We start from the raw sequence: 22,434 nt of genomic DNA on the forward strand, positions 1-22,434 counted from the left end.
CTGTGGGAGAATTATTTGGGCTGCAAATATGAGTCCATTGAGTCCCAAACAGAGATTCGGGAAATCTAGGTAGGGCTAGGCATATGCATTAGTATAAGAGTGCTTACCAGCATACACGAGATCCTGGGTGTGATGGTCTGAATATGCCCGGCACTATTAGAAGGTGTGGCCCTGTTGGAATAGGTGTGTCACTGAGGGTGTGGGTTATAAGACCCTCATCCTAGCTGCCTGGAATCCAGTATTCTGTTAGCAGCCTTCAGAAGATGTAGAACTCTCAGCTCCTCCTGTACCATGCCTGCATGGATGCTGCCATGTCCCTGCCTTAATGATAATGGACTGAACCTCTGAACCTGTAAGTCAGCCCCAATTAAATGTTGTCCTTATAAGAGTTGCCTTGGTCATGATATCTGTTCACAGCAGAAATGTCCTAACTAAGACACTGGATTTGAACCCAGAACAGTAAAAAAGAAAAATACAGTCATATGTGAAACAGCACACAATCACAGTGAAGTAACTGTTGAATATGACCCCCTAGGTCTTAATAGGGAAAACTCATGACCGCTCTGACAGACAAGTTGAAGAAACTTCACCTAGGTTTCTAAAGTCTAGAAAAACAATCTCAATTCTAATTAAAAGATAGTTTGTACCAAATCATTTATTGTGACTCTGGAAAGAGGCTCTGGAGCACTTTAAGACTGAAGAAACTGAGTTTGTCTCATAAAGGGTAATGGTGAGGTTGTAAATGATAGCAAAATAAGTTTTTTAATTTAAAAACTGGTCATTGTTTCTAAACATGTACATCATACATTTTCTTAACATGGTGTAGGTGCTACAGAAAACCTATATAATAGTGTAATCCAGAGTTGTGATCCAGTTCTGCTGCCTGAGAACAACCTGTGAAGAGCACTGGATTTAGGCTCAGAAGACATGGGTTTGGAGTCTGGATCTCCCCTATACTATGTGATGTCATTTATGGCCTCAAACTCTTAGTGCCCCAGCCCCAGCCTCTTGAGAGCTGGGATCACAGATGTGAGCCACCAGTCCTTGGCATGATACTGTGTAATCATTTAAGATTTACCCAATGAGGAACCCGAGTAAAGGGCGCTGCCTTCCTCTGGGTTTATCATTTCAAACACACAAAACCAAAGAGCGGTAACTGGAGTATTGTGAAACTCATTTGGGGGGCATCTCTGCCTGAAATGTTTGTGAGTTTTGTTATTGTTAGGTTTGATTTTTGTTTTGAGGACCCGGTCTCTCTATGTAGCCCTGGCTAAGCTGGAACTCACTATGTAGATCAGGCCAACCTCCAGTGCACAGAGATCCACAAGATTATGGTATGGCTCTGTGTGCTGGTGTGCACCACCACTTCTAACGGTTTTGAAATCTTTTGAGACAGTTAAGTACATCTGAATATGAATAGTTGTTAATTTTTCTTATTGGCAATGATGGTGGTGTACTTGGAATAAAGAGTTTTACTGTTTATAATTTCCAAAATTGACCTTAATTATATATGAGAATTAAGGCAAATATTGTCGAGATGAAGGATAGGGGTATCCTCTGTACCATCCATCAACCTTTCTGTACCATTTGATATTTTGAAGATAAAAATGCTGAGGGAATTTTCTAAGATCGTCAGCTCTGGTAGGTAGGGGCTCGGCTTGGGAGAGTGCCGCTGCCTGGCGGGCTAAAGCCCTGCCCGCCCTGGGCACCGAGGTGTACGACCCCCGTCGATTCCTAGAGAGGCCGGCCTGCCTGGGGAGCCGGAAGCCCGGCGCAAGGCACTTCCTGTCCGGTCATTGTTCTCAGCCCCGTTGCTGCCGAGAGACTCTGGAGTCTCATCCGCGAAGCGGCACCGGCCCGGTTGGGCCTTCGTGGCGAGCCGGTCGCAGCGGGCGGCGAGGGGCGCGGGACTGTTCTCCACCGACCATCGCGGGGCCGGGAGGTAGCTCGGGGTGTCCGGGCCGGGCGGCGAGCCTGCTGGTCGGGATGGAGGAGGGCGGCCTGTGCAGATGTCTCGGGCCTGCTGGGGCCAGGGGCCCGACAGTCTGGCCAGGAGACTCAGGCACGTGGTGAGACGAGTCTCAGAGGCTCTCCTGCCAGAATAACCCGCCAGAATTACTCTTTGAGGCCGTGGTGAAAAGCGTGGCATTACTTAGGAATTTAAGTTTGCACAGTGAAGATGATGTTGGAAAATGAATATGAGTACCCTGAAGCAGCAGCAGAATAAGGCAATTTAGTAAACATTAGCACCGGTTTCTAGTAAAAGAACCAAAGAGGGATAGAAGCACAAACCTCAAACTCCTTATATACAGCTAAAATAGATTGTTTGGCTTTATTTAAAATAAAACAAAACCCCTGTCGGCTTATCTGAAATAAAGAAGTCCCGTTAATTAGTAGTCGTGTGCCTGGCTTTAGATGCTGTTTTAGAAAGCCGTTTGGCAATAAATATAAACCCTTAAGCTAGTGATCACGCAGTTCCTTCTAAAGGAGTAATGCAGCTGGTCAAAGGAATTCTTCGTACAGGAAACTATTACTAAAATAAGCAATAAAGCCCACGTTTGCTAAAGAAAAGATTGTAAATTTAAAATCTTTTTGAATTGTGTGTCAGAATTGTGTGTGTGTGTGTGTGTGTTCTGTAGCTAGCGTATATTGAAAGACAAGACTTGTAAAACACTCATTGAGTCAAGAACTGGTTGTGGCTCAGTGGTAGAGCATTTGTCTAGTATACATTAGGCCTTTGTATGGATTCCCAGCACGGTAGAAACAAGCAAAACCACCAGTCCAGAAGGGTGAACCCTGTGCAAGTGCAGCCTGAAGGTGCACACACTGGGGACTGGGTAGGGTATCACCCAATTTGTGTATGTATATGTTTATGCGAAAGTATGTATAGGTCAGTTTTATGTGTTTATTGACAATTATAGAGTATTTGTGCAACAATTAAAAATAAGGATAAACAAGGTCAACATGAGTAATTTTGTTTTACAACCAAAATTTAGTCTTATCAAATATTTGGAAGATGTGGGAACTACAAAAATGAAACAGACAAAAAGAACCTCAAAAGTACTTGTAGTTATACTCTCTGAAATAATCATTCTTTTCTCCTTGGTAGTGAATCTCTCTAAGATCCCCTTTTTAAAAATCCGTCTAGCTGGGCAGTAGTAGTACACCTCAGCACTTGGGAGGCAGAGGCAGGCAGATCTCTTGAGTTCAAGGCCAGCCTGGTCTATAGAGTGAGTTCCAGGAAAACCAAGGCTATACAAAGAACCTCTGTCTCAAGGAAACAAGAAAACAAAACAAAATCAGTTCCCATAGTAAAAAAAAAACTGTAAGTAAAATAATAATTATCACTGGATTGGAACTTTTCCTTACTCTTTTTCTATATAATAGTTTTTACAGTTAAAATGTTAATTCATTCTTTCCTTCCTTCCTTCCTTCCTTCCTTCCTTCCTTCCTTCCTTTTTCTTTCTGAGTCTCAGTATGCAGCACTGGGTGGTCTGTGTAGACACAAGTGCTGGGATTAAAGGTGTATACTACCAGGCAAGATATTATTTTGTATCAGAAATAAAAAGTGATTTATACATCTATTTTTGTTATTTATAGTCAGCCCCTATCATTTGAAGGAGAATGAAACATTACTGTTTTACTGTGACCACCAACCAAGGACTAGTAACCAGTGGCTGTGTGTTATCCTTGCTAGATTAGCTGTTAACTCTCTTTTTCTGGTGTTGCAGTGAATAGCTCATCTTGGCTCTGGAGACTTGAAGGTTAGATGGAGCTTGACCGATGTTGGGTATCCCTCAGCTATCAAGGATCCTGCATTGAACAGAGAAGATGACTACAGAATTGAAAGAGACCATGGGCAGAGCCTCTTGGGACCCAGAGAAGGTGAAAATGGAAGAAGATGATGAAAGTGTCATAAGTCAGGCATCCAGCCAACAAGTGTACTATGAGAACGACAAGGACTGTGCCCCAGGGGAGGGTCCTTATGGAAGCATCAGTGTATCAGAAGATGAGGAAAAGGTAAATGATGATCTTGGAGAGAAGAGAAATGCAGACCCCAAATAGTGTCACAGGTCCTCTGCTGCCAGACCCAGACTCCATTTTCCTGATTAGGGCTCTGACCTTTATTCCTTTGCAGTATAGTGAGACTTTGCCTTCTGAATGATGTGCTGGTTGTTCTGTAGGTCTGCAGCTTCCAACCATCGATACATAGAACTTGATCGTGACAGTATCTTGGTGCCCACATTATACTCTTATTCTAATCAAACCAGATTCTGGGAATAAGACCTGGGTTTCTGTGTTTTTACAAATACATTTGGTGACTCCATCCAGTTCCTTATCATAGTTAGTGTCTGTCCTCTGAGGTGTTGATGCAAGTGTAATTGGGTGTACGAGGTCTGGGATGTTGCTGCAGATACTGCTCATCTATAGGCAAATAGTTCAGCTCAGCCTGGCCTGAGTTCCTGAGTCTCCTGCCTTCACTACCCATGTACTGGTATTAAGGGCATGCATTGCCACACTTTGGCTTGCCCTTAGTGGTTTCAAGCACACCCCACGTTCTTTCAAAGGTCTTCCAGAGCTCTCTATGAGAGTATATGACCAGAACCTAGGTAGGTTTGATCTTTGGGGAGCAGAAAATCCTGCTGAAAAATGTGTCCCAGTACTGCCCTCAAACTCTATTAACCAGGGGTGACCTTAAAGCTCTGATCCATCTACAGCCACTCCCCATGTGCTGGGCTTATAGATCTGTGCCAGCACACCTAATTTCTATAGTGTGAGGTGAGCGCTGTGCGATCTAAGCTCCTTAAAGCCACACACCCTGCTGGTCTAAGCTAGGATTTACCAACAGTATAGGGTGTGTGTTGTAGAGCTGAGTGATGTTACAAATCAAAGTGGTAGCTTTGCTTCTCCACCCAGGTCTCCTTCAACCTAGTCTCTGTGATCTCCAGGAATGGGTTTTCATCCTTGAAGCTATAATCACAGTGCTCCAGTCTTCAGTCCCTTCATAAACAAACTATATCATTTGTTTCTAGGGTCAGGAAATGTTCCGGGAAATGGCAGTGGTGCTAAAAGCAACACAGGAGGCTGCTGCTGCTTCACCCTTTGGGAGCTACTCGTTGGCAGGGACTCTGGCCGAGAGTCAAATCCTGGAGCTTCATGGGAACCCAACCCCAACAGGTAAAGTTCAGCTCCCTGGTCTCAGTCGCATTAAGACTGTGGATGGGTGTCTGCTTTCTCTTTTTGAGTCACATAGTGTGAAGTGTTGACCCTGTCAATCGTTCAGAGCTGCTCGCATGGTTGCCACGGTGCGTGACTCGTTTCACACAGGCTAAAGGCCACAGAGCTGAATTCTAACCTCACTTTTTCATCATGCTTACTGTTCAGAACTTTTCATGTCCACACACATGTAAACCCATGTCTTCATGTGTTTTATGGTTATTTATAAGTTGCAAACAAAGGATAGTGCTCTGTACATTTATTTTCATTTTCTTTTCTGAGATGGTCCCATGGCCCACACTAGCCCAGAATTCACTAAATAGACAAGACTAACCCTAACCTTGAGTGTTGGACTCCTGTCTCTACCTCCCAGGTGCTCCCATGTATGCTGGGATTAAATCTAAGGCTTCATTCATGGTAGGCAAACCATTCACCAATCAAGTTACATCCTCAGTCTTAAATGTCTTAAATCTTAAGAAAAGGCTCGACAGGTAAGAGCTCTAGGTGTTCTCCCAGAGGACTTGGGTTTAATTCCAAGCACCCAAATGGCAGCTCACACCTGTCTATAAGTCCAGTTCCAGTGGACTCCCTCAAAAATTCATGTAGGCAAAACACCAATACACATAAAATAAAATGAAATAATTTTTAAAAGCAACTTTAGGACTAGTGAGACAGCAAAATAGGTAAAGACTCCTGATGACCTAAGTTTGATCCTGAGACCCATGTAGTGGAAGAAAGCAATGTATTGACTCCCAGAAGTTGATCTCTGACCATTACACATGTGCTTTGGCAAGCTACCTCCATCTTTTAATAAATATAATTAAAATTCTTAAAAGATATCTTTAGCTTGGTATCATTGCCTTTAACCCCAATACTCTGGAGACAGCGACAGTTGAATCTCTCTAAGTTTGAAGCCAGCCTGGTCTACATAGCTGGTTCAGACCGACCAGGGTTACATAGTAAGACCCTGTCTCAAAACAAACAAAAAATACCTTCAATGTGATTTCATTAGTATGAAAATGGTTTAAAAAGTTAATTCAGGCACTGGTCATAGTGGCTCACTCCTTTAATCCCAGCACTTAGGAGGCAGAGACAGCTTAGATCCCTGAGTTCTAGGCCAGCCTGGTCTTCAGAGTGACCGAGGACTACACAGAGAAACCCTGTCTTAACAAATTAAACAATAGTTCAGGGCTATCAGATAGCCTAGTGATAAAGGCAGTTGTTCAGTCCCATGGGACTACATGGTAGAAAGAGTCAGCTCCTGCAGGTTGTCCTCTGACTTCCATATGCACACTGGCATATACACATATACACAAAATACAAATGCTGGAGGGTGAAGGTATCCAAGAAGCAGATGGAGGTGTTCATCTTTTCTGATTGTAAGAGACAACGCAGACTAAAAACAGTAAGGTGTCCTCATTAATTAAATCAATCATTTTTAATGTTTTTGTTATCATCTTGGTTTGTTGTTTTGTTTTGAGACAGGGTCTCTACATAGCCCTGGCTGTCCTGGAACTCATTTATGTAGAAGACCAGAGTAGCCTTGAACACACAGATAGCAACCTGCCAAATGCCTTCCAACTACTGAAATTAAAGGTTTATACCACAACACATTGCCCATGAAATCAGTCTTGATTAACTGTGGCAGAATTTTGCCTGTGAAAGAGGGTTGAGAATGTGTTTGCATGGGTCAGAAATGTCTCAAGAGGGAAAAATTATGCTTCATAACTAAAGAGGACACAAAGTAGCTTAGAGAACCAACCTCATGTAAATTTCAAATTTTTTTGTTTTTTATGCCAGTGTCTCCTGTAGTCTAAACTTTGAACCTTTGAACGTCCTGTCTCTACTTCTCAGATGTTGAGATAACAAGTGTATACTATCATGCCCACCTGGTATCTTTTTATGATTAGGCTTTAATTACTTTATGCATGTGTGTACCCACACCACAGTGCACATACAGAGGTCAGGAGACACTTTTGTGGAGTTAGTTTTGCCCTTCCCCTTTTAAATGGTCCCAGAGGTGGGTAGCAAGAATTTATACCAGCTAAGCATTATATAGATTCCATGTTTTTTTAAAGTAATGAAGGGTATGAATTTATAGGTCAAATTGTAGAGCACATATTTAACATATTTGCTGCCTTTTGTTTAGTCCTCTGCACCAGGAAAAAAAAAAAAGTAATAGGAAGTCAGATACTGACATGAGAACTTACTGATGCTTTGGCTGTGGTTTGGTGATAGGATATTTGTATGACATTGTAAGTCCCAAGTCCTTTGGAAGAGCAGCCAGTGTTCTTAACTGCTAAGACACCCCTAGCCTTGGTTTGGTTTGGTTTTTGAGACAAAGTATCTCTGTTTAATCCTCACTGTCCTGGAACTTGCTGTAGACTAGGCAGGCTTTCCTCAGACTCAGAGCCAGCCTTCTTTCTCGGTTACCCATGTGCTGGGATTACACATGTGTGTCACCATGTCCAGATTTTATCCTTTTGCTATCATTTTCACACACACAAAAGCCTAAGTTGGAAGGCCCTTTGTTTATGGATAGGGATTTTCTATAATTAACTGATCAGTGCTATGCTTATCTACACTAGCCAGCTGCTCAAGGAAAAAGACGGGCTGTGGAAAGGTTGGTATCCTTCCTAGCCAGTCACAGTGGTGAGACTTGTCTTCTGATAACCTGAGTGTCGTCTAGAGTTTTGGTCTGTTGCTCTGGTTAAGTGTCTGGTATTGCTGACAGAATTAAGGAAGGAAATTTCTCTTTTACTGTACAGTGGTTTGAGTTCAGAGTAGTTTGTATGGAAAATGATAGCAGGATTATGTGGAAGATGAAACAGTTCATCGCAGGAAGAACAGGGCCTGGATCTGAAGTTTCCAGAACTTCCCCCAAAACACTACTAGCTAGGGACAAACGTTCAGCATGTGGCCTTATATGTGACACTCTTACCAGAACCATAATAGATTCTGGTGAGGGCAGGTGTGTGGCAGAACACAGACCCTTCCGTGTTATTCTTCTCTTTGATGAAGTCTTTTATTTTCCTCACCTTGGTAAGCCTGTTCTTTTTATAGGTCAGAGGAAACTAACAATTATATTTTCTGTTTCTTGGTACAGGTGCCAAAAGCAAGAACCTAGAGTTATTGATTCCTAAAAAGGAGATAAGTGATGACTCGGAGAAGCCCCCCATGATTTTAGGAAGAATCCAGAAAGGTGACCTTCAAGGACCTGAGTTAGGAGAATCTTGTGAAAAGGGAAATGTGTTAAAAGGGCTGAGGATAAAGGAGGAAAAGGGAGATTTGGGAGAAGCAACAGTGAAAGACTGTCCATTGTCTGAAAGCTTCCGAGACGAGGAAGAATCCAAGAAGTCTAGGGGGAAATACAGCCTCAGATCTACTCCTGGTAAAAATCAGAAAATACAGCCCGGGCAAAAACCGTTTACATGTAGTGAGTGTGGGAAAGGCTTTAGTCAGAGTGCAAATCTTGTTGTGCATCAACGAATCCACACTGGGGAGAAGCCCTTCGAGTGTCATGAGTGTGGGAAGGCCTTCATTCAAAGTGCAAACCTCGTTGTGCATCAGAGGATCCACACTGGACAGAAACCCTATGTCTGTGGAAAATGTGGGAAGGCTTTCACTCAGAGTTCAAATCTGACTGTCCATCAGAAAATCCACTCCTTAGAAAAAACCTTTAAGTGTAGTGAATGTGAGAAAGCCTTCAGTTACAGCTCGCAACTTGCTCGGCACCAGAAAGTCCATATAACCGAGAAATGCTATGAATGCAATGAGTGTGGAAAAACCTTCACTCGAAGCTCCAACCTCATCGTCCATCAGAGAATCCACACTGGGGAGAAGCCTTTCGCCTGCAGTGACTGTGGCAAAGCCTTTACTCAGAGTGCAAATCTTATTGTGCATCAGAGAAGCCACACTGGTGAGAAGCCGTATAAGTGTAAAGACTGTGAAAAAGCCTTCAGTTGTTTTTCTCACCTTATTGTGCACCAGAGAATTCACACTGCAGAGAAACCTTATGACTGCAGCGAATGTGGGAAAGCCTTTAGTCAGCTATCTTGCCTTATTGTCCACCAGAGAATTCATAGTGGAGATCTCCCTTATGTGTGTAATGAGTGTGGGAAGGCCTTCACTTGTAGCTCATACCTACTCATTCATCAAAGAATCCATAATGGGGAAAAGCCTTATTCGTGTAATGAGTGTGGGAAGGCCTTCAGACAGAGGTCGAGCCTCACTGTCCACCAGCGAACCCACACAGGAGAGAAGCCCTATGAATGTGCAAAGTGTGGTGCAGCTTTTATTTCTAACTCACACCTCATGAGACATCACAGAACCCATCTTGTTGAATAGCAAGGAAGAGTACGATGCCCTGCTTTTGGTCATAACCTACTGCTCCTAATAGTAGGCACTTCTGTTCTTTATTCTTCCTTTGACAAAATGAGGACTATACCCTTTAAAGTTATTTTTCTGGAAGGTAATGTAAACACACATTCAGAGGCTAATTTAAAGAAAATAAAACTTAAACACCTAAAAGCCAAGGACTTTGTTTTAACTGTATGTATCCTAAGCAGTCATGTTTTCTAAACAGAATGAGGGTTTTGTTTTTTTTTTTTATCCTCCCATGCATATACATACTGGTCTTAATCCTGCTAGGTTTCTAAGATCATATGAATTCATGCATTGTGGGTGGTTTGGGAGCAGACAGATTGTGACTTTTAAAGGAATGGGTCCTATAAATTTATTCGTATTTTAAAGGAATGGATCCTATAAATATATTTATTCGTATGCATGTATGAATTGAGTTTATTTGGAGGAAGTTTTTTGCTCAGTATTTACTTTAAAATTATGAGTTGATTGACCTTTGATCCTGTCCAAATCACATGAGCCAGTGAATTTCTATACTGATAGATCTGTTCATTACCCAGCTAATAACAACTCCTCCCAAATTCAGTTATAACTCTCGTGCCTGTAACTGCTCTCGTAACGTTTCTAGTAGGGGAGAAGGGGCTGCCCTTGTCAAAGCTGTCATAGGTATTCCTGCTGCATTGGGTCATCCCCCTCTTCCTGGGCTGGTCCTGCAAAACCTGGTTGAAAATACCAAAGCCCCACTTCCACAGTTGCTAGGATGTGAAAGAGCTTTTTGCCAGGCCTGTTGATAAGCATTAAGAGTAAAGCCAGGAGGCTACAGAGATGGCTTAGTTGGTAACTGCTATATGCATAAACCTGAAGACCTTAGAATTTAATTAAAAGGTAGACATGGTATGAGACTGGAGAGATGACTCAGTTGTTACGAGCACAGCGAGGTTGTGGAGGACCCAGGTTTAGCTCCCAGCACCCACATTTGGTTCAGCCACTTTAACTCCAGTTTCAGCAGATCCTCTTCTTTCTTCCTCATGCTCTGGGCACAGACATGGTACTCATTCATACATGCAGACCAAACAGAATAAAACTAGAAAATCTTAAAACAAAAAGGTAGACATGGTGATGCACCCAACAAAGAGGTAGGAGGGAGTGGAGAATATGGTAGGAGAGGCGGGTGGATCACTGAAGATCATTAGCCAGCCAGACTAATCAATGAGGCAGTTCGGTGTGAGGCCCTGTCTCCAGAGGTAGAGATCAATCAATGGAATCTCTTATTAAAGTTGACCTCTGGCCCTACACACATACTCAAGTGTACACAAAATAGAGCCAGAAAAATCATCCCACTCTCAAATGAGGATACTAGTTGTGGAGTTAAACATTGCAAAGCATGAAGTCATACACAGATATTTTGGCAGCACACCATTTTACTCCCGAGTTAATTCCTTCTGCTTTGGGAAGAGATGTCCTTGGGCATTTGTTCCTTGGTGATTTTTCCATCCCACATCTATCATTTTTCCACAAGTCCCTAGTTCTACCTTCCCTAAGCTTCCTGTGATTGTAACTCCTTTGGGAAACTCAGAAGTTATGAAAGTTCCAAGGACTGCACATTGTAGCAAGCTTTGCTCAATGGTAGGCCATACTAGCTATCTGATTTTCTTAAGACCACCATGTAGTGCTAGGAATTGAACTCCGGTCCCCTGGAAAAGCAGCTGGTGGTCGTGACATTTTTTTTTTAAAGTGGAGGCAATTTTATAGTCTCTCAGAGTCTGACCTTTAGATCTTGCTTCTTTAGATTGTCCCCCTTGCCAAATGGTGCCATTTTATTTACTACTAAGATGTTTGGCTAGTCTTTGTCTCAGCTCTGATTCTCTAACTGTAATATTCCTATTGCTTGGAAAAAACAAAAAACAAATTAAAAAAAATAGACCTATTTCTCAAGATAGAGACAATTGCTCTCATGAGGTAAACATGAGAAATCTTCTAGGCTCTACTATTCCTAAAATCTACTTAGTCCTCTGCTTTCAGCATCCCTTGGGTCTTTAATAGATACTACCATTTTAATCAAAGTAATTGCTTATAGTTTGTGCTAAGCGTCAGACTTCTGATTAAGAAACCTGACTTAGCTGGATGTGGTGGCACACAGCATTGATCCCAGCACTGGTGGGGCAGAGGCAGGTGGATTGAGGCCAGCTTGGTCTACAGAGTCTCAAGAGAGCCAGAGCTACATAGTGAGACCCCTGTCTTGAAAAAACAAAAACAAAACACAAGAAACCTGACTTAAAGTTTACTTAAAAATCTGTCAAGCCTTATCCAAGTGCTATACCGTAGTTATATTTTAATGCACAGTTTGTTGTTCAGTACAGTTAAAACTGACCTTCTGGGTGTTAATATGATAACCATACTTGGGAGTCTATGCTGATGTGGACAAATGGTTAGAGAACCAGTATTTGGCCACTACCCCCAGGTCAGCTCAGTCCCAGCGACTATGGACACAAAAGTCCCTATGGCTTTGATAAGTTATTTGTCCTCTTGGTCAGAGAAGGCATGAGAACCGAGTACCAGCAGCTGGAGTCTAACCAGTGCACCTACTGCAAAGGAGAAAGGACAGAAGGAAATGTCCTCAGTACTTCCCAGTGATCCCACGTGGTCAGCAAAGACCATAACTCAGCCCAACAGATGGCACAGCTGGTAAAATGCTAAAGGAACCCAGTGTCTCCCGTCTATGGGAATCAGAGGACTGTATTTGAAACTGGCCTTAAAAACAAATGGCTAATTCTGACCACCTACATGGTCTTAAACACCTAGCAAGAAAGCAGGAGCACATTGGAAACTGATAACAAACCCTAAACTTTAAAAAGGGCTATGCAGTTAGTCCAGCTTCACAGGCCTCTGCATGAGTTACTGACTGACACACTAGATAGGTATTCACAGGCTTACCAGTTACAATCAGATGAAAAAACTGCCCAATGCCCCTCTCAATTTTAAGCAAATGTTTATATACTGTTGGTAATCTTAATTTCTCCTTTGCTTCACAAGATCTAAAAAACATCTGCCTATTTTTTAGATCTTGTATGCCAAATATGACCATTGGAAAAATGTATTTTTTTCCTGTTTGTATTTTTAAAGGTTTATTTATGTGCATTGCTGTTTTGCCTGTGTGTGTGTCTGTGAATGTGTCAGATCCCCTGGAACTGGAGCCACAGACAGTTGTGAGCTCCTATATGAGTGTGGGGAATTGAACCCAGGGCTTCTGGAAGAGCAACCAGTGTTCTTAATTGCTAGGCCATCCTCCAGCTCTCCTCCCTCCCTCCCTCCCTCCCTCCCTCCCTCCCTCCCTCCCTCCCTCCCTCCCTCCCTCCCTCCCTCCTTCTCTTCCTCCTTCCCTTTTTTCCTTCTCTTTGAAAAAGGGTTTCTCTGTGTAACAGAGCCTTATCTCTGGCCTTGAACTCACTGACATCTGCCTGCTTCTGCTTTTGGAGTAATGGGATTACAGGTGCGCCTTAAAAGTGTGCCCCACTATGCCAAGCTTCCTTTTTTCTTTTTATCAATTTTCCTTTCAGATGTTAGCCAGGCCCTGAGCACATGCTCCCTGTGGGATGGACTTTATCACTGTTACTTGGAAATGCCAGTTTTCTTTTGCCGCGTGGCTGCCTGTTGACCTCCATTCCAAACAGCATGGCTTTCTCTCTTCCTCTTGTTCATTTACTTTCTCCTAGCAGCTGTTGAGATTTATAGCTTACTGGCCCATTGTTTTTGTTTTCCTCTATGCTCTCATGACATTGTTCTCAAATTTCCTTCTGAGTCTGGTTCCAAATTATTTTATTAATTTGACTAAAACTCCCAAAAGGGAACCTCAGTTTCCCCAGTAATAGCCCTCCCACAAAATAAAAAAATATAGTTTAAAACTTATATTAAGATTCCTTGAGGAAACAAATCCTCTCTGATTCCCAACTATACCTTAAGCTGCTTTCCTGAGAAGGATAAATATTACTTGAGCAAACAGGAAATGCAAAGCAAGCAGCTTCCAAAACTATAGAAATGACAGAACCTGCTGGCTGCCTCAACAGTCACCCAAGGTAACTGTGGAGCATCTTCAGCCTACTAGCCCAGAATATCTGACAAATGTATCTGTGAAACAGGAATATTGAAGAACTTGCCTGTCTTGTCTTCCTTTATGTCCTACTTGTCCATGGTTTGGACAGCATGCTGTCAGCAGTTGAGGCAAGGGCAGGTTTTTTGCCCAGTGGCTAGCTTGCCACATTTTAATCAAACTCCATATGGATGTTCTTTGATGCCCATCATCTTCTTTAAAGTTGAGTGGGGGTGATTCCAGGAGCTGATATATCTCACAGTCTCACACACACACACACACACACACACACACACACACACACACACACACACACACACACACAAACCCTTATATTAAAACATCTAAATGCCATATTCTGTAGATCTCTGAAGTATTTAAAGACCATCTGTCTACCTGAGGTCTGTATGAATAGGCGAATGTTGCTTGTTTCCATCTGTCTATGTAAGATCTATCTAAGGTCTACCTGAAGTCTATATGAATAGGTGAATGTTGCTTGTTTCTAGCTACTTACTATCTGATTAAATTTAAAACAGCTATAGAGAGCTAAATAAAGCTTATTTTCGTAAATTTTACTAGTACTTAACAAGACAAGTTTGATTGACTGACCACTAATTTGCATTTCTAAATTATCCTAAACAGTTTATAATAGCTTTCAAGAACTAGAACTTTATACTACATTTTTAAATGAGTTGAAACATATATGCAGTATATTGTAGCAAAGTATAAACTTAAATCTCTATTAATATACAACAATCTATATCAAAATAAAATCTTTGGCTTGTTGCTGCTCTTTAAAAATAGATACAAAAATCTACCCTTTTAACTTATTATTCCTATATCCACCTTTTTTTCTTTTCATCCCCTCTCCCCATTTTCCCCCTAATACTAGTTAGAAGAGAAAAGGGATCCATGAATCTAAACTTCTTTACTTTGTTTTCCTGACCAAGACCATAATCAACTTATCACCACCCCCTCACACAATCCATTACCCATTGTATGACCAAAAAATTACCCATCCCAGTTCTTGGAAGTGAGGAGGCATCTTTGTTCTTAGAATTGCTTTCTGCTTTCCGGGGGCAATGGCATCTTGGGGGCCCTAAGAAAACCATGATAATGACCAAGTCCTGGGAAAGCTAGCTGTATCATTTGTTGTCCAGTCTCTGTGTGATAGGAAAGTGCAGGACTTAAAGTTAAAAATGCACTATATAATCTATCTCTGGGAGTCCTTCTTACCCCTTTCAGTTTATTAAGCATACCTTTCAAAGTACTATTAGATCTTTCTCTACCTGGTTGTCCTGTAGGATTGTGTGGTATACTTGTAACATGCTTTATGTTGTAACATGCAAAAAAACTGCTTTGCTGTTTTTTTTTTTAAAAACAAAACAAAACAAAACAAAACAAAATCATTTGACTTACAAATGAAGACTTAGGAGCCAGGTGCTGTGGTGAAAGCCTGTTAGCTCAGAGAGGCTGAGAAAGCACCCAGTTGAGCTTCCTCCTCAACCCATGTCACAGAAGGAACAAACCAAACCAAACCAAACCAAAACCAAACAAACAGAAAACCCTTCTCTACGTCTTAAAATGCCTTTCAAACTGAATGTTTTTCATTTCTACGTCCTATGCATCACTTTATCCATCCTCCTGACTTCCTCTCATTCTCTATGGTATTTTCCTATCTTCACTCCCTGTCAATTGGTTGCTTGCTCTGACTCTTGGGTTATGTTTGATTTTATTCCATTTTGTTTACAATAAACAGAAAGCACTGGGATTAAAGGTGTGTGCTAGGACTGAGCCCCACCACAACTAGAGACAGGTTTTCCCAGTTTATAGTCTTTGACTTCACATTGTGATCAACTATCCTACAACACTAATCCCCACAGAATATTATCTGACTCTCCTATTATCTACTACTGGTTGAATTCAAAGCTTAGTCTGCTTTATAAGCCTTTATAAGATCATATAGCATATCTTTTTTTTTTTTTTGGTCTTGTGAGAGAGGACCTGTAGGACCCTGGTAGACTCTTAATCTTAAAAACCTCAATGAGACATAGCTCTTGGTTGAGAGGTTTGATCATGTACTGTGGTAGGCTCATCATGTTCTTCAGACAGTAAAGCACTTGACTTTGATAAATTACCTTTGTCTCATCCTTCCCTCACAATAGTGTTGCCATGTCTGCATCTCACTTTATGGTTAAGCAGATATTTCTGATTAATATTTTGATCAGCATTATATACAAAACTATTTTGCATTAGTTTTGCAACTTTTTGTAAGTTGGCAGTGGGATTAAGGCATTTGTGTTTGATCACTGGTACCTTCACAATGGTGGGAGGAGAGGATCACCATCAGGTAGTTGTCCTTTGACTTCTACATATGCTGTGGTATTGATGCAGACACACATGATGATGATGACAATGACTACTTTATTCTATTTAGTACATTTTTGTTTTTATGAAACAGGGCTTCTTTTTGTAGCCCTGGACATCCTGGAACTTGCTCTGTAGATCAACGCTGTCCTCAAACTCAGAGATCCACCTGTCTTTGCTTGCCAAGTGCTAAGATTAAAGACAAGCGCCACCACCATTTAGAACAACAATTTAAACATTATTTCACTGGTTTTAAGTTTTAAACAGCAGCCTATGTTGTATTTGTACTGTATCAAGTGGAATTCCCTAGTCACTGTCCAGGATCTTTGGTAGATTGTAAATGTGGGTGAATAGGAAAATGCATGAAACTGTTGCCTTGTGAGGGTTTTGATTATATTAACTGACATTGTTTTGAACATTACTGCATGGTGCACACTCATTGATTTTAACATTCCAGTTACCTTAATCTTTATCAGGATATAGCAAAAGATACTGCTCTGACTTGCAGTATTTGTATGACTGTTGAGCATAATATTTATCTGACCCTACTACTCTTATAGACAGCTGGAAAGTGTAATTTATGAGCTCAGAAGGCTACAGATTTTCACTGTTGTCTTGAGAGGGATTGTAAAAGTTGTTATATAGTTTTCACAGGCAACAGCACTTACTTATTTTTCTGATTCTGTTTTCCACTTTTTTCTCTCTTATGAGCAGAGCTCTCTGGTTTCCAAACTTGACATTTTTTCTAATCAAAACAAAGAAATTTGTGATGCTGCAAATGCAAGAAACTAAGGTGGAAGAGAATGGAAGGAAATCTTGTCCAGGTGAGTGTGAGCAGTCTGTAAAAAAAAAAAAAAAAAAAAAAAAAGCTAACAAGAATGCTATGAATGCTATGGGCATGGTGGTGCACACTTTTAATCCCAGCAATCGGGAGGCAGAGGCAGGCGGATTTCTGAGTTCGAGGCCAGCCTGGTCTACAAAGTGAGTCCCAGTACAACCAGGGCTATACAGAGAAACCCTGTCTCGAAAAAAAACAAAACAAAACAAAACAAAAAAAACAAAAAAAAATGCTATGGGAAAATTTTAAAGGAACTCAGTGAAGCTTGGGGAGTAATTATAGTCTTTTTGGGATCAAAGATGGGCCCGGTTGAGCATCTCTGTGGCCACCCTCACCTCAAGTTCATTTTTCTTTCTCATCTGGGGAATTTCCCATTCCATCTTATTTTTACTATCCATATTTTTTAAATTCAAATCACCCACATGACCTTTTTTACATCAATTTTAGCTTGTGGTAGTTTTCCGCTTATCTCCATTAACCATGATTCTCGTACTCTCTGAGAATCCACTGCTGCCCATTCAGTGGAGGTTGCTCACTAATGAATAGTAAGCACAGTCCCTTGAAGATCTCTGTCTCAGACACAGCCCCACGACAGTGTCTCCCGTAGCTTCCATGCCACTTCTTTTCCCTGCACACCAGCTATTCACTGATTACTTCCATTTCAGTTTGGAAGAAACATGCTGATCCAGAGGAGGCATTTCTCAGATTGACTCACCAGAAATAACCGGGAAGAAATGACATGAAAATTGATTGAAATCAGGATTTTACATTTGAAAATAAGTAGGCATATGAAGACATGAAGGAGAACTCACAGAGAATATGAGAATTCATATTTTTCATAAACAGTCAAATCTCATACAAGAGATTTCATACTGGAGATAAAACTCAACTGTGAAAAGTCCTTCCAAGCAAAGACAAATTTCTTACAACATCAGAGACTTTATACAGGAGAGAAATTCTATCAATGCAAGGACTGTGGCAAAGTCTTTTGTCAGAACCCACTTATTAAAGATCAATGATGAATTCATACTTAAGAAGAGCCATATAAATGTCGGGAATGTGACAAAGTCCTTAATGAAAGTACCTCACTCAGTAAACATCAGAGAATTCACACGGGAGTGAGATCCTACACATGTAATGAGTGTGGTAAAACCTTCATTCAGAGCATTTGCCTTGATCAGCATCAGAGACATCACACTGAAGAAAAACTGTATAAATGCAATGCATGTGTTAAGAGTTTAACCAGAATACCAGTCTCACTCAGCATATGAGAATTCATACTGGAGAAAAGCCTTATTAATGTAAGGAATGTGGAAATCCTTTTGCTCATAGCTCATCTCTTACTGAACACCATAGGACTCACACTGGTGGGAAGCTCTCTAACTGTAGAGAACCTGAGAAAACCTTCCAATAATATGCTCTTGTAGGACCCCCGATATGGGGACCTCCACTCTAGTTCAGGGATAGGGTGCACCCACGAACACACAAGAATCCTTCTTGATACAATACACACGAGGCTTTATTGGCAGAGCTCTGGGCTGACACGTACCTCACACAGGAGGCAGGGGAGTCGACCCCGAGGCTCGAAAGCTAGGGGTTTTTAAAGAAGAAAAGGGTTAGGGGTGCCAGGAATTTCGACAAAGGTATGGGATTGGCTCATTAAAACATTAACAAAAAGATTACATGTCAGCAAAGGGCATCAGGACTTTGTTCCTGTGGGCTGAGTGCTTATCTCTGTTCGCATAGCAACGAGTTGATGTATGACTTTACCCTGCCTCAAGGGGCAATAGACAGAGGGGAGGTTCCGGCCAGATGGTGTTAGACAAGATAGCCCTGCTTGTGTCCTTGCATTCCTTTTTATCTTTATGGTCAAGCTGTTCTTAGGAATGTCTTAACAACAGCCCTGCCCTGGCATGTATGCCTGGGCCTGTTCTGCTTTGTTCTTGGCCCCAGGCCGTGGGCTCATAAATAACTCCTTTACATGAATCACAAGTTACAAAATCTCATTTTCCTTCACTCTCCTTAGTGAACATTGCAGAATTCACATGGTGAGTGAGAAGCCTTATGAATGAGTTGCATGTGGGAAGTTCTTAAGACACATTTACTCCTTTTTAGATATGAAAAACTACACATGGTCAACTAAGTGTAACCTTTAGTTTATGGCGTTTTTCCTAGTGGATGACTATGATTGTTGTAGGAAGGAGAGGAACGGTAAGGAAATAGCCTGGTGTACTGTACTCTGAAAGTGTCCCAGGAATGGAGAATACAGAGCTTATTCTGGGCAGATGTGAGTTGATAGGATAGAAAAAGAACATTCTATGTTTTCAGATAAAGCCTTCCTAGTTTGTGTAAATTTCAAAGCAGAGTCTCTCTTTAGGTGCATTATCTTGATACACAGCTTGCCAAATTGTCAATTTTCAGTCACGATACCAACTGATGAACACCCTGCAAATGCAATGAATGTGGTAATGCCAGGCCCTTCTAATGAAGTTCAAGTCCTTTCATCTGGCCTATGCCTATACCACACGTCTTGGTTGCCCATCTGTTAAGGATTCTGCAATATCACTACTGCAAACTTTGGTATATTTGGTATATTATCACAAACAATTTTTACTGGGAGCCTCCCGGCCCAGGACTGGGTATTGGTGGAGTCACAGAGTAGGACTCTGGTGATGGCTTTAAAATCTGAGGGTCTCAGGGCTTTCTAGCTCTCTAATTATACTGAAATGCTGATGATAACTTCTAAAATGTCCTAAAAACTTTCTTGCTCTTTCTGAGGGTAAAAGACTGCAGGTTTAGGCAATTAACACCGGTAGCCTAACAGAGGATTAAGCAATGCAGCCTTTGTTCTATCTCAGCAGGAACTAACTAGTCAGAAGTAGCAGGAAGAGAAGTCACTTAGAGAAGTGATTATAGCGTTTATTACTAAGTTGTAAAAAGTTTCCTATGAAAGCTATCTGTACTGGCTAGTGTTGTGTCAACTTGACACAGCTGGGGTTATCACAGAGAAAGGAGCTTCAGTTGAGGAAATGCCTCCATGAGATCCAACTGTAAGGCATTTTCTCAATTAGTGATCAAGGGGGAAAGGCCCCTTGTGGGTGGGACCATCTCTGGGCTGGTAGTCTTGGGTTTTATAAGAGAGCAGGCTAAGCAAGCCAGTAAAGAACATCCCTCCATGGCCTCTGCATCAGCTCCTGCTTTCTGACCTGCTTGAGTTCCAGTCCTGCATCCTTTGGTGATCAACAGCAGTATGGAAGTGTAAGCTGAATAAACCCTTTCCTCCCCAACTTGCTTCTTGGTCATGATGTTTGTGCAGGAATAGAAACCCTGACTAAGACACTATCTAAGGGGAAAAGTAGAAAGATCCTAAGTGGTGGGGGGCGGGGGGAGGGAAAAATTCTTTAAGTGGGGAAAAGGAAAAAATTCTAGTCTAAGTGGAGAAAGGCAAAAAAGTCCCCTCCATAGATCCCGCTCATCTTTGTCCTCAGTACTTATATACATCTTTCAGAATATGTGATCACGTTACAAAGTTCATCAGAAGTTCACACAAAAAATCAAATCATAAATTGAAATAGAAGTTTACCACAGTGAAGTTTTACATGCATATCCATTAGGAGTGATTATCTGGCTAAACATCCATCACCTGTCTCAGCTCCACAGGTTCACTGAAGGGTTAACACCATAACTAAGTTATTAGTGAAGTTTTGTATAGATAAACCCAGTTGATATTTTATCTTCTGTTCTAGCACCTATGATAAATCGTTAGTTCCCTTTATATAGCCTTTGGTTAATTGTTTTGCAACCGCTTGGAATGTGCTCTGAGTAGAAGAAAGTCTGGTTACCATATAAGAGCAATTAACTGGTGACCCTTGGGAGACTGGCAGAGTTCTCATTGCAGCTTTGACTATCAGGAAAGGAGCTAATAGCAGTCCCGTTATAAAAGAGCTTCATAACCACAGATATAATTTTAGGAATTCTTAAAGGATCATCATTAAGACTTAAGTCATCTATATAGCATCATTACAAGACATTACATCTTCGTGGATCTGCAGAGATCTGCTCCAAAGGGGTGTGCTACTACTTAGTAGTAGTTATATATGTTTAATAATAACAGGAAAATCATATTAATAGCAAGAATCTTTCCTAAGATGAGTCCCTTACAACCTAGCTTAATAAGGGTTCACATGTTGCAGATTATATTATAATCCAAAGCAGGCCACTTCAGGATGATCACCTGCTAGTTATTAGCTTATCCCATTATGGCTCCTGACAAATTTAGTCTAAGCTCCCTGCTTGTACCACTTAATGATATGTTCAGCTAATATCTTAAAAAGTTTTCCCAGAGAGAAGGGACGCTTCTTCCAGCTGTGGAGGTACTAACAATGGACGCTCAGAAAGATGTTCAACCACCAAAGCAGCAGCCAATGATAGATATTTGTGGAGAGTGTCACACCGAAAATGAGATAAAGTCCAGGGATCCCATCAGATGTAGAGAATGTGGATACAGAATAATGTACAAGAAAAGGACTAAAAGATTGGTGGTTTTGATGCTTGATGAAATGGGGGAGTTCAGAAGTGACTTCATTCATACATTTGCCTCGTTGACATTTCTCTTTAATGTATAGCATTTGGCTTAGTTTACTTAATGACAACAACTGTATGCCTATGATTTCATTTAGAAATACAATTGTAGTTTAATACTTTGTATAAAGGAAATTTTGGTTCAAAAAAAAAAAAGTTTTCCCCAAGCTCACATTTTTGCTCCAGTGTTTTACTTTTCATTAATTATGGTATATCATGAGAGTTTAAAAACCATATAGTGGGATATCTTGGATCTGCCAGCAGAGGAATAAAGACATGGAGACATAATTATTTTAAAAAGTCTAGGCACTATAGTTGGACAGACTCTGTTAGATCATACAAATTAATCCCAACTATTCTGGCCTATGTCCCTCCTCGTGGTACTTTACCTGTCTCACACTCTCAGACCCAGCACCTTTTTCTTCCAGTTTCATGCCGGCAAATCCTCCCGAGGCTGCTTCTTTTCCCAGAGACCCTCTCTCATCCTGGAAGCCCCGCCTTCCCTTTCCTATCTAGCTATTGCTGTCAGAGATGAAGTAAGCCTGTCAGTGAGTTAGGGAGCTGTATGTTTAAAAAATACCGAGGTAGATGATAAACCATAAGAGTAACAAAACCAACAGCAATCAACAGTTGAATAATACAAAGACTACCTTCATACAAGGTACAAAAATGTTACCCATACTTACCTGTCAGCAACTTTAGGCATGAGCATTTACACTTATCATTGTATCCACAGTATCTGGCACTTAGAAGGTACCCAAATGTCTATTAAACTAAATGACCTGTTTAATTAGACTTTTTTTTCCATTTTATGTGCATTGGTGTTTTGCCTGCATGTATGTCTGTGGGAGGGTGTCAGATCCCCTACAACAGGAGTTACAGACAGTTGTGAACTACCATGTGGGTGCTAGGAATTGAACCAGTGTCCTCTGGAAGAGCAGCCAGTGCTCTTAACCATAGAGCCATCTCTTCACACACACAC

The 22,434-nt window shown here is 41.3% G+C and overlaps 1 protein-coding gene across 2 annotated transcripts; it reads left to right on the forward strand.

Moving 5' to 3' along the window:
- Window positions 1-1,762: 1,762 nt before the first annotated feature.
- On the forward strand, window positions 1,763-13,984 carry Zfp105 (zinc finger protein 105). Of its 2 annotated transcripts, none has more exons than XM_011242959.3 (4): window positions 1,763-2,062; window positions 3,732-4,020; window positions 5,034-5,178; window positions 8,324-13,984. In XM_011242959.3, exons 2-4 carry the CDS (start codon window positions 3,832-3,834, stop codon window positions 9,562-9,564), a joined length of 1,575 nt encoding a protein of 524 aa, XP_011241261.1. In that variant the 5' UTR covers window positions 1,763-2,062; window positions 3,732-3,831; the 3' UTR covers window positions 9,565-13,984. The 2 variants fall into 2 exon arrangements, with proteins under 2 accessions (XP_011241261.1, NP_033570.2); NM_009544.2 differs by having other exon boundaries at window positions 1,802-1,942; window positions 8,324-9,752.
- Window positions 13,985-22,434: the final 8,450 nt, after the last annotated feature.

Source organism: Mus musculus, chromosome 9, assembly GCF_000001635.26.
Source record: "Mus musculus strain C57BL/6J chromosome 9, GRCm38.p6 C57BL/6J".
Classification (NCBI taxonomy): Eukaryota; Metazoa; Chordata; class Mammalia; order Rodentia; family Muridae; genus Mus; species Mus musculus.

Excerpts from the sequence above, each read along its gene's own strand:
- Zfp105 (XM_011242959.3), top strand. The coding sequence starts at position 3,832 with ATGACTACAGAATTGAAAGAGACCATGGGCAGAGCCTCTTGGGACCCA. Across the intron at positions 4,021-5,033 it reads TATCAGAAGATGAGGAAAAG|GGTCAGGAAATGTTCCGGGA; the intron begins GTAAATGATGAT and ends ATTTGTTTCTAG. Across the intron at positions 5,179-8,323 it reads TGGGAACCCAACCCCAACAG|GTGCCAAAAGCAAGAACCTA; the intron begins GTAAAGTTCAGC and ends TTCTTGGTACAG.